Source organism: Sinocyclocheilus rhinocerous, unplaced genomic scaffold (assembly GCF_001515625.1).
Source record: "Sinocyclocheilus rhinocerous isolate Xijiao unplaced genomic scaffold, SAMN03320098_v1.1 scaffold245, whole genome shotgun sequence".
Taxonomy (NCBI): Eukaryota; Metazoa; Chordata; class Actinopteri; order Cypriniformes; family Cyprinidae; genus Sinocyclocheilus; species Sinocyclocheilus rhinocerous.
In genome coordinates, this window is record NW_015659923.1 from 87,133 (window position 1) to 100,220 (window position 13,088).

General features: G+C 37.3%; 1 protein-coding gene across 2 annotated transcripts in view; it reads left to right on the forward strand.

Annotated features, from left to right (window-relative positions):
• ptprn2 (protein tyrosine phosphatase receptor type N2) overlaps positions 1–13,088 on the forward strand; it is a 228,112-nt gene that overhangs the window by 65,967 nt on the left and 149,057 nt on the right. For both annotated transcript variants that reach the window (XM_016533327.1, XM_016533328.1), the window contains 5 exons: positions 3,213–3,449; positions 6,202–6,236; positions 6,321–6,739; positions 9,000–9,086; positions 13,002–13,081. In XM_016533327.1, the coding sequence (XP_016388813.1) occupies positions 3,213–3,449; positions 6,202–6,236; positions 6,321–6,739; positions 9,000–9,086; positions 13,002–13,081 (858 nt within the window). The remainder of the gene's footprint in view (positions 1–3,212; positions 3,450–6,201; positions 6,237–6,320; positions 6,740–8,999; positions 9,087–13,001; positions 13,082–13,088) is intronic.

Below are 13,088 nucleotides of genomic sequence, written 5' to 3' on the forward strand. Positions count from 1 at the left end.
TATACTATTGTTCATAGTTAATTATTGTTTGTTCATGATTCATTAAATAATGTTGATTTATGCAACTTGAAATGTTAAAGTGTATCAGTATGTGTAGAAATAAACATTAATCAAGCTTTATAAATACTGTAAAAGTATCTAATGTTCACAAATTGAACCATAGAGTAAAGTGATAATCTGATCCAGACAGGTTTGTATTCTAGACACTTTATCTACTATAATCTGTTTATCTGTTTTTAAACATGGAATTGTATTATAAACATTCCCAATGGGGACAGGAAGCTGAAGACTCAGAAAGAAGAAGTGAGCAGGACACTGCAGAGGTACCTTCAAGGTTTCCTTCCTTCCGATGTTGCCTCCTTCAAACAGAGTCCTCAAGGGCAGCAAGTGCTTTGGAAGGTGAGTCTCCAACAACTATATAAAATAATAGTTCTGTTTACTCACATATCACTTGAAGTATTTGGATGTATATAGTGACTATATGGCAGTTCTCCCTAAAAGTGAAATCAGTAGTTTTTGGAAGGGCATATTTTCAGCTTGAGACTGTAAACAACTGGGCAGAACTACCACACATGCATGGATATGCTTTCAAGGTGTATAAAATATAGTAGTTACTAAATGCATTATTTTAATGCACTTTTAACAAGTGCACTGCACATGCTGTGGAATGTCAGATTTGGCAAAAATAGCCATGTATTGCTGCTTGCTCTGCACTTCATTAGACAACTGTCAGATAAGAACATAGCTACTGGGGACATGTAATCCGAGGTGCAACCTGCTTGGTACTAAAAAACACCATCACCAAACAACTGTTCTTGAAGTTAACAGTCACGAGAGTTGAAAAGTTCACTGCAGTATTGAACATTAGTACCCTGCAGTGCTTTTGGAGCCAGCCGTGTATGTGCTGGTTTGTTCAGTGAAGTCCACCCTGCTGTTCTAAAGCCAGCTTGGCCTTCTATTCTGCAAAGGTGGGAAGAATATAATTATTTTATATAATCTCTCAAATAGAGCAGAACAATATGCCGAGCTAAAAGAGGGAGGCTGATACAATGTTAAAATGAGGCTGAAACTCTTTAAACATTATTATCTTTGGTCAGTTTTTGATAAAGATATTTTTACAAAACAATATGTATATTATGTATATTATTTATGTATTTATTTACATATTTATTTATTCTTCTCCCATAGTACAAGGGAGATGGCCCCCGTAATCACAAGGGTGTAATCCAGCTCGAAGAGAAGCCTCTTTCACCCCACATCTCCTTCCTACAAGGCCAGCCTGACCTCCAGGCCGTTGTGGAACAGCCTCCCCCAGGTCGATCATACTTCACTGGTTATGAGCAGGATCGTACTGGAGTACCTCTCGTTGAGCTTCAGCAGTATCAAGCTGGGCCCATGAGAGCACAAGATCCTGGTAAAGGTCAAACACAGGGAAAGCTGCGTTACTTCAGCCTTCAGCACACTCCAGCTACCAAAATAGAAAAACTGCCAGGAGCTTCCAAGCAACCTCCAAAGCCCCAAATCGAAAAATTGTTTTTCAAATCTTCAGCAAGCAACCCTGCTTACAAGGAAGCCCTCAGTTCAGTAGATGGTGAGCTAATCCTTCTTCTTCTATATGTATATATGTTATACTCAGGGGCGCTGAAGCCCAGGGGCCTACACTGGGAAGGGGGCCCACTGGCTGCAAGGAAATTATATTTTTTCGAATAATTATTTGAATATATGGGAATTTGCAGCAGTGACAACAGCATTTTGTAAACAAACTTACACACTCATTTTCAGCGATGCCCTGGTTGTAGTTTATAGTGAATGGTTCAGTTTAAGTTTCCGCCACACAGTTTGTATAGTTGGTATATTCCAAGTATTCCACCGATATACTAGCGAAATACACAATGCATGCGCTAGTAAAGCCCAGCACGAGAGTGTCTTTATGTTAACGTGCAGATCAACAAGAAACACAACACTGCTGTGTGAAAAGAGCTGGACCGGACAACTTTCTGTAACGTCATACAGTGCGAGTTCAGTGACTTGCGTGGATGTAATCTGTGTGTCAGCTGAAGGTTTTAGATTCAGTCACTGTGTTCCAACATGCTGCTTCAGAGTCTCAATCTTAAATCTGGGGATAGAAGAATAGGAATCATCCTGTTGTTTAAATGTGATCATTAAACTTTGAATGGCTATGATTTAATTAATTAAGCGCGAGCACGGCACGTTTCAAAATAAAAACGCAGTTAGCAGTCACCAAATAGCTCACATTTATGCCAACTTGCCAAGTGTTGTTTCGATCTACTGATGATGAATAATGAATATTTTGTGTAATTTATGGTGTTTAAATCATACCTGTAAACTCACATTTCGGCCAGGAAAGTTTTAATGGCATTATCTTTTCATATTACCTCCGTATAATGCCTGTAATAACATAATGTTTACTTTATGTAGCTGTTCCACAAGCGCCACCTTCTGGCAAATAATGAATTTGCATATTCACTTATATTCACATTTTACGCAGAACAGGGTTGTGAATGATAACTGGCATATCAACAAGGAAAAAAATCTGTCTGGAATCTGAAATTTGACATAAATAATTGTCAGGAAGCTTAAAAAAAAGTTATCTAGGGAAGGGGGGGCCTACTGTAACGCTGTAGCCCAGGGGCCTCTGGTTATCTTAAGGCGTCCCTGGTTATACTGTATATGTTATATAAATATTTATATGTGCGTTAAAAAAGAAGCCAGGAGAAACAAATAAAGAATTAAATTCTCATATTATGTTTAATCAAACACCTTTTATGTTAATAAGGAGAAACAGGGTCATATTATATTGGCTGTGATGAGTTTTTGCATTATGATTATCCATGTTCAGGATCAGTCTGAAGTGACTGAAGAAACATTGATATCATTATGATAATTCATGCCCCAAAATTTAAAAAAGCACAATTATTAAATTATAAATTTACCTTAATCAGAAAGCGACTGAGGTAGAGATGAGAAACACAGTCTGGCTCCAAATACTTATGTCAGATGAATTAAGCATAATGTGCTGAGCAATTACCCTGTTAGGGTCATTTATTGAATTGCACGCAAACACTGACAGTTTTGTGATGGTTTTATACCTTTTTTAATCAAATAGGGGTCATACAAATTAGAGCAGGGGGGGTTTGTACACTTGCAAAATACCAGATAATTTTTCTATCTTTGCCTCTGTTTTCTCTCAGAGAAGTTCATTGATGGAGTGGTTAACCAGCTCGGACGTCAGAGCGTCAGTGTGGATACTTTGACCCCAAAGGACCTGGACAAGCTCTCCAAAGTCATCACCCAGGTCCTGCAGGTGGTGGATGGAGTGGAAGGGGTCAAAGGTAGAGAAGCCACACAGGATGAAGTGGAAGCAAAGAGGGAACCAAGTCAAGAGTTACATCAGATGGAGAAAGCAGATGGTGACAGCACACATAAAGGTAGTCACCCCTTAACAAAGACAAATATTTGATTAGTTCCTGGTTACACATGTTTTAAAACCCTAGTTACAATCCTTAAGTATAGAAATTTTTGATCAATCAAGAGCCATGATCTTTACTATAATTTTAAATTCTGTTTACAGAAACAGAAGATACTACCCTTAAATCTGATGATAAGGTAATATGTGGAAATACACAGGGCCATGTGACTCATGATATATCTTTGTGATAAAGTCAATAGAATTCCCAGTTTAATTTTCTATTTCCAGGACAAAGGTTTTATCAGCCAGCTGCTGGAGTTCCTGGATCATAACTCTGGCCCTGGATCTGTGCATCTTTCCCAAGCAGAAGAGCCTTTTCTGGGGTACGTCGACCAGCCAAATGCCGGAAGCCCGTTGAGGGCTAGTTTGGAGAATGTCCAGAGCCGGACAACGCAAACAGAACTGGACCTGATGAGGAAGAAAATGGAACCTGACACTTTGGAGACTGAGCCACTGGTGGACGCTGAGGTAGAACAGTGGATGCACGGTTCTCCGGAAGTGAAACCAGAGGTTCAACCAGGAAAAGAGCCACAAAAAAAATCCATGGAGAAAGAGGAGGTGGAAAAGAAGGGTGTGAGAGTGGAAGTGAATGTTGCAGCGTATTCAAGTCCACATGATGGAGACTTTGGCTACATTATTACTGAAGAGTAAGTATATATTGTATAGAAACACTTACATAGACTGTCATGATGAGGAACAAGATGTTTGCACTCATGAAGGGCACATGGATCTATAGTATGCTTTTGAAAGAAGTCTCTGATGCTCACCAAGGCTGCATTTATTTGATTAAAAATATAGTAAAAACAGTAATATTGTGAAATATATTATTATGGGTTAAAATAACTGTTTTTAATTTGATCATATTTTAAAATGTAATGTATTCCTGCGATGGAAAAGCTGAATTTTCAGCAGACATTACTCATACGATCACACGATCCTTCAGAAATCATTCTAATATGCTGATTTAGCACTCAAGAAACATTTCTTATCACTGTTGAAAACCAGTTTGCTGCTTAATATTTTTGTGGAAACTGCACGAGAGTGTCTTTATGTTAACGTGCAGATCAACAAGAAACACAACACTGCTGTGTGAAAGGAGCTGGACCGGACAACTTTCTGTAACGTCATACAGTGCGAGTTCAGTGACTTGCGTGGATGTAATCTGTGTGTCAGCTGAAGGTTTTAGATTCAGTCACTGTGTTCCAACATGCTGCTTCAGAGTCTCAATCTTAAATCTGGGGATAGAAGAATAGGAATCATCCTGTTGTTTAAATGTGATCATTAAACTTTGAATGGCTATGATTTAATTAATTAAGCGCGAGCACGGCACGTTTCAAAATAAAAACGCAGTTAGCAGTCACCAAATAGCTCACATTTATGCCAACTTGCCAAGTGTTGTTTCGATCTACTGATGATGAATAATGAATATTTTGTGTAATTTATGGTGTTTAAATCATACCTGTAAACTCACATTTCGGCCAGGAAAGTTTTAATGGCATTATCTTTTCATATTACCTCCGTATAATGCCTGTAATAACATAATGTTTACTTTATGTAGCTGTTCCACAAGCGCCACCTTCTGGCAAATAATGAATTTGCATATTCACTTATATTCACATTTTACGCAGAACAGGGTTGTGAATGATAACTGGCATATCAACAAGGAAAAAAATCTGTCTGGAATCTGAAATTTGACATAAATAATTGTCAGGAAGCTTAAAAAAAAGTTATCTAGGGAAGGGGGGGCCTACTGTAACGCTGTAGCCCAGGGGCCTCTGGTTATCTTAAGGCGTCCCTGGTTATACTGTATATGTTATATAAATATTTATATGTGCGTTAAAAAAGAAGCCAGGAGAAACAAATAAAGAATTAAATTCTCATATTATGTTTAATCAAACACCTTTTATGTTAATAAGGAGAAACAGGGTCATATTATATTGGCTGTGATGAGTTTTTGCATTATGATTATCCATGTTCAGGATCAGTCTGAAGTGACTGAAGAAACATTGATATCATTATGATAATTCATGCCCCAAAATTTAAAAAAGCACAATTATTAAATTATAAATTTACCTTAATCAGAAAGAGACTGAGGTAGAGATGAGAAACACAGTCTGGCTCCAAATACTTATGTCAGATGAATTAAGCATAATGTGCCGAGCAATTACCCTGTTAGGGTCATTTATTGAATTGCACGCAAACACTGACAGTTTTGTGATGGTTTTATACCTTTTTTAATCAAATAGGGGTCATACAAATTAGAGCAAGGGGGGTTTGTACACTTGCAAAATACCAGATAATTTTTCTATCTTTGCCTCTGTTTTCTCTCAGAGAAGTTCATTGATGGAGTGGTTAACCAGCTCGGACGTCAGAGCGTCAGTGTGGATACTTTGACCCCAAAGGACCTGGACAAGCTCTCCAAAGTCATCACCCAGGTCCTGCAGGTGGTGGATGGAGTGGAAGGGGTCAAAGGTAGAGAAGCCACACAGGATGAAGTGGAAGCAAAGAGGGAACCAAGTCAAGAGTTACATCAGATGGAGAAAGCAGATGGTGACAGCACACATAAAGGTAGTCACCCCTTAACAAAGACAAATATTTGATTAGTTCCTGGTTACACATGTTTTAAAACCCTAGTTACAATCCTTAAGTATAGAAATTTTTGATCAATCAAGAGCCATGATCTTTACTATAATTTTAAATTCTGTTTACAGAAACAGAAGATACTACCCTTAAATCTGATGATAAGGTAATATGTGGAAATACACAGGGCCATGTGACTCATATTTTTGTGATAGTCAATAGAATTCCCAGTTTAATTTTCTGTTTCCAGGACAAAGGTTTCATCAGCCAGCTGCTAAAGTTCCTGGATCATAACTCTGGCCCTGGATCTGTGCGTCCTCCCCAAGCAGAAGAGCCTTTTCTGGGGTACATTGACCAGCCAAATGCTGGAAGCCCATTGAGGGCTAGTTTGGAGAATGTCCAGAGCCGGACAACGCAAACAGAACTGGACCTGATGAGGAAGAAAATGGAACCTGACACTTTAGATATAGAGCCAATGGAGGACGCTGAGGTAGCACAGTGGATGCATGGTTCTCCGGAAGTGGAACCAGAGGTTCAATCAGGAAAAGAGCCACAAAAACATTCCATGGAGAAGGAGGAGGTGGAAAAGAAGGGTGTGAGAGTGGAAGTGAATGTTGCAGCATATTCAAGTCCACATGATGGAGATTTTGGCTACATTATTACTGAAGAGTAAGTATAAATTCTACAGAAACACTTACATAGACTGTCATGATGAGAAATAAGATGTATGCACTCATGAAGGACACATGGATCTACAGTATGCTTTTGAAAGAAGTATCTTATGCTCAGCAAGGCTGCATTTATTTGATCAAAAATACAGTGAAAACAGTAATATTGTGAAATATATTATTTTTATTATTATTTAAAATAACTGTTTTCAATTTTATCATATTTTAAAATGTCGTTTATTCCTGTGATGGCAAAGCTGAATTTCCACATAATAATTAAAAAATCATTCTAATACAATGATTTGCTGCTCAAGAAACAATTCGTCTTATTATCAATGTTGAAAACCAGTGTGCTGCTTAATATTTTTGTGGATACTGTGATACATTATTTTCATGATTCTTTAATGAATGTAAAGTGTAAAAGATTTTACTTGAAATAGAAATCTTTTGTAAAATCATAAATGCCTTGATTATCACTTTTGACCAATTTAATGCATTTTAATGCATTTAATGCATTTGAACAGTAATGTATATGTAAATTGTTATTTATACAGTACAAACAAATATATAAATAAAAATTGACTATACTGTTTTTTTTTTCTTTCTTTTTTTGCTTCAGTCACAAAATCAGTCATCACTGATGTAGCATTGGCAATTTTATTTTAAATGGTTTTGCAGTGTATCATATTCCAGTATTTTATCAGAGCATGGCCCTATAAATATGTTATAACTACAGTTTCAGTACATTTATAGGCAACATTTTCATCACAAGACCAGTGTATGTTTTATATAAATTGATCTAACCATGGTAATAAGGAGTCATCTGTGGTTTTACATGGTTACAATGATTTCTATGCATAATGGAGTCTTTAACTCTCTCAGTCACATTTTCTTTGGTCATTTAGTGTTCATACTCAGTTTATGTTACTGCATTCCATATTGCAATTTATTTGGTTTCCCTCACCCGTCCTCTCTGTGTATATTAGTGTTAGTGTGTAAATGGTTGTGTACATTTTTCAAAGCGAAAGATGATGGCATCCACAGCCACTGCATCTCCAATGACTTGATTTATCTCACAGAGGCTCACTTACTGCAGTCCCATTTAACTTGGAGTACCTGAAAACACAGGCACATTCTCAAAAAGGAGATTTAAAAGTGTGTAAGTGTGTATTGGAAGGCAGTGGTAGGTGTGAAAAAGCATCAGGAAAACAGTTGCACTCTAGCATCTTCTAATTCTCACTTTCTTTCTCATGTGTGTGAATACGCTTCCATTTAAATGCATATCATTCTTTAGGCTTGTGTGCAAGTCGCTTCGTGTGTGTTTGCACGTGTTCTGATGTGTGAGTGAGTGCGTGTGTTTTAACTCGGGCTGGTGTGGCCATATCATAAAGACATCACACTTCACAGGGATTCCATTTACACCTTATTGTTTGCCTCATTGCTGGAAAATACAGGTGATTTATCAAAGCATACAAGCCACCTGTGTCCTATTCCCTATGTGTTTTTATGCACTCTCTGCTCTCTGTATACCTCATGTGAGCTGTGTTCAAGTGTAAATGTTCTCATCTATTACTGAAAGACCTCATATTTAACTATTTTATAACTTCTGGTGTTGAAAGGCATGTTTTAAATATTAATTGTTATATTTTGCAGATTTTGTCATGTTTATCCTAGAACAATTGTGTTAATTTTTTTCAATCCCAAGGTTGAGAACCTTTGTTGTAGCCCTAAATATTAAAACTATGATGTGTAACTACGCTATAGACATGAATCATACCTTAAATCGAGCAGGAGAAATGTACTAGTATGTACCCTTTTAAGCAATTGGATTTGTGATTTTCACCCAACTTAAAGTAAAGACTTAAAGTAAAGGAGAGACCTGAGTCAGATCAAAATATCAGAGACTTTTGAATTTTAAGTTATCGCCAGTAATCTGCTGCCTACACTGTCAGAAAAAAAGGTACAGAAGCTGTTTCTGGTCATTTGAAAGGGTACCGATATGTACCATTTAAGTACTAATATGCACACTTTAGATACAAATATTCAAATACCCAAAGGTGTACCTTCAGAAAGGGTACTGTTTACTATTTTTTTTCTGAGAGTTTAGCTGCATGGCTACATTTTAAAAACTACATAGAACATTTTGTAAACCCTTAGCAACACCCTGGCAACCACTCGCAACACCTTAGTTTTCTTGTGAAAATGTACAGGTCTAGCTAATTGTTTGTTTTTTTTCTCTTCTTCTTTTTGTCCATACTTAGTTCGCTGTCCACTGATCAGGGGCTGAACCTCATGGATCTCTTAGCTGAGAGAGTCAGCCTTCATGTAACAGATTTTCTACAGCTCTCGTAAGTGCATGCGTGCACACACACACACACACACACACACATACATAATTGTTGAAGACAGTCTCATGCTGGTCGACACACTAATGGCACTAATGGAACACTCAACCTGTGGTTTTGTTTTGTTTTTCCATTTTGCAGTATAGTTTGGGCTAAGTACTTATTTTCAAGTGACAGCACAGTGATTAGGAGTGTGTTCTGAATTCTGTGCATATAAGTTCAAGCTTTATATAAATGGTTCAGAGAGAGGGAGAGAGAGAAAGAATGCATCTCGGTGTGTGTAGGTGTGTGTTATTCTGACCTGCCTGCAGTGGTAAATTTCAGTTCAATTACAGCATATTTTCTGATGATACCGATGTTCTACAAGTGCACAGATTAAAGACAGCTTTCTGCTTAATTGTTTGGAATGCAACAAATGCTTTCTGGCACTCTTGTATTTCACTGAGAAACTTGTTGTGGTTGCATTTCACTCACACACGTAATAAATGAAGCTTTATGTGCAAGGATAACGGAAATTTTAATGCAATTACTAATTTCTTGCACTCCTTCTCTCACACACCCAGCTTTACTTGACTTCTATTATTTAATATACACATACACATTCTCACCCTAACTGAAAACACAATTTACTTTATTTCTATATTGTTTTTACAAATGAGGATGTTTCTGATTAGTTTTTTTCATGTTTAGTTTGCTTCTTGGAATGAAGTTGTCAACAAAATATGTGCTCACACACACACACACACAGAGAGAAAGAGAGAGAGAAAAGCGCTTTATAGATCATAATTACACTACCATTCAAAGCATTTTTTCTCAAAGTTTTATTCAGCAAGGATGCATTAAATTGATCAATAGTTATAATAAAGATTTATAATGTTACAGAATGTTCCTTTTTCAAACGCATGCTGTTCTTTTGATTTTCCTATTCATCAAAGAATCCTGAAATAAGCAGAACAACTATTTTTAATAATAATAATAAGAAGAAGAAATGTTTCTTGAGCACCATATTAGAATGACTTCTGAAAAATCGTGTGACACTGAAGAGTAATGGCTGCTGAAATTTCAGCTATTCCATCACAGGAATAAATAACATTTTATTAAAACAGAAAGCAGTAAAAAAGTAGTGATATTTCACAATATTACTTATTGGTGAGCATAAGAGACTTCTTTTAAAAACATGAAAAAACATTTTGCAGAGCCCAACCTTTTTAACTGTATCAAGCATATATCAATTTATTAATGAAAGAAGGACATTTTTCATCACCTGAGGAACACATTCATTTCCTCTGTATTGATAGGTGTGAGAATAAATACAAGATGTTGCTAAAGACATGCTTTACAGACCTCACTGAAATAGAAAAGAAATACAATATGTGTGTGTAGTTGAGTGCTGTCCAGTTGAGCTCTCTGCGTATGATTAATTTCCTCTCTTGAATAGGGCCTTATATCTATTTACACAGCTACCTGCTAATGTATCTTTTGCCATCTAGTGCTTTTCATCTTTTCTGAGAAATAATGGAAAGGTGTACTGGATGATGTTCATTCTTATATAAAACATTATGTCATAATGTAATATGGCATTTTTGGACTAAAGATAAAACGGCTAGAAAAGTGGACAAGCAGACTACATAGTGCAGAAGCAAGCTTCTGCTCATACGATCATATAAGCAGTCAATGATCAGGAAAATTCATCACACACTCACGCAAACGTTTGTACATTCAAATGCAGTGCTGCCATGTTTGGGCTTCACACTGTGTTGCAGTTACATAAAGAGTCAGCGTAGCACCTCTCTGAACTCCAGACATGACGTAAGGGTTGTACTGTGTGCAGACAGTAGGGGGCACAGAAAAACACATACACACAATCGTGGATTTGCAATCAGACAGTCTTGTTCTCTTATACACATCGAAACACGCAGTGCTGCCATGTTTGGGCTTCACACTGTGTTGCAGTTACATAAAGAGTCAGCATAGCACCTCTCTGAACTCCAGACATGACGTAAGGGTTGTACTGTGTGCAGACAGTAGGGGGCACAGAAAAACACATACACACAATCGTGGATTTGCAATCAGACAGTCTTGTTCTCTTATACACATCGAAACATTAACACACACGCATTCATTTACACTAATTCTACCTCTCTTTCGTTCTCTCACTCGCTTATGGGGAGTCTGGACCATTGTGTTTATTTAGCTTTAACAACCACTGTTTTCATCCGGAAATTTCCAGAAGCCAAATAGAGGTGTGTGCTCAGGTATAGAGAGGAAAGCAAAAGATGGTGGAAATTGGCGTAGGGAAAGTAAATAAAAAGAGCCATAATGTGTGTATTTGTTAGGGGAATTATGTTTTTGTAGATATTAAAAAGCTCAAGTGCATGTAGGAGGGCATGCATGGTAGCCAAAAAAATCACCTTATTCAGACCTGACTGTAAATAAGATATGTATATTATAAATAAAAATACAGTAAAATTAGCACATTAACAATACAGTTTCTTTTTTCAAAACAATTAATCTTAAAATAGATTACTGTTTTAGTAGACTATACTGTTTTTCCTGCTGTGGATATTATTTTTAAAACTGAGAGCAAGTCTTGATGGTTTAACATTGAGCTATGGCTTACAATAATTTAAAATATAATAAGAATAAAATGAGACATGAGACTCTAGAAGCTCTATTATTTTCCAGCAGATATCTGGGAGTCTGTGTGTGTTAATTCTGAGGATGAGAGGTTACTTTTGACTTGCTCTTGCCACCTGCTGACGTGTGAATGGGATTTTGTTCTGGTGACAGATTCATTCCTCCAGTCTTCCACCTCTCTCTTTTTCTCTTTTATGTTCTCCCCTCTTCTCTTTTTCTATCCTCTTTTTTTCTCTCTATTTGTGACCCTCACTTCACCCTGGTCCGCAACGGGAGTAGCTTCAGAGCTGCGTCCCAGATAAATGCATCTGTCACAGAATCAGTAACCAGGAATATCCCTTGTTGGACAACTGCATGTTTGTAAACTAGCCATCCCATTCACTGCTTTAGTCATCTTTAACTGATAAACAGACATGTTGAACAGTAGCTCATCTGCGGGTCTGTGTTGGTGTCATGGTGGCGTGCCAGTTTGCAGATCCTTCTCTTCCTTTGCCTGAGTCTGTTTTTCTGTTCGTGAGGCGATGTGTGACGGTTTGTTTTAACTGTGTCAGTTTTGAATATATTTAGCATTTTTAAAAAGCATTTCCATTCCCTTTAAAGGAACAATTCACCATGAAATATTATACTTCACAGGATTCTCTGTTAAAATAGATAAATGAATGAGGATTGCTGCTGGGATCTCACCCAGACAGCTGTTTGGCTCAATCACAAATGCCATTTGTACAAAATGCCATCCTGCATTTGCACAACATTTCTGGATCACCAATTCAAATACTGCAAAGAGATTCAAATCCAATGTATTGAGTCTGTGAGCAATTTTTTTTAAAGAATGATTTCTTTTACTTTTTTACTTTTCCATTTAGACCTGTTTGCTGAATGGTGTTGATCCACTAAACATTTTAGACAACTCTTAAGAACATCAGGTTTCCCGTGAGGATTTATTTCATGGAGGAAAAACTTGTCAATTTATGTCAAAAGCAGAGAAGGAAGCTAACGGCACAGATCTGTCGTAAGAAAATTAACCAAAACGCAATATTCCCTAGTGATCTGCTGTTTTAACTGTAGTGTTGTGGTGCTGCAGTTGACTGCGTCTGCAACAATGTATTTTTTAAATGATAAAAGATTATGTTCATGACTCACAGCTGCAACAGTTTTAGCTCATCACACTCACTGCATACTGGCATTCTGTTAATCTTTCTCTCCTCTTTCTTGTTTTCTCCTTATTGTCTCGTTCTCGCTCTGTCTCTTCCTCTCTCGCTCTTTTTCTTCTCTGTCTCTCAGGGTTCTGGGTCCAGCAGTAACCTTTCGAGTGCGCCCCAATGCTCGAAACATCAGCACGGCCCAGCTAGCCAGAGTGGCAGGGAATCA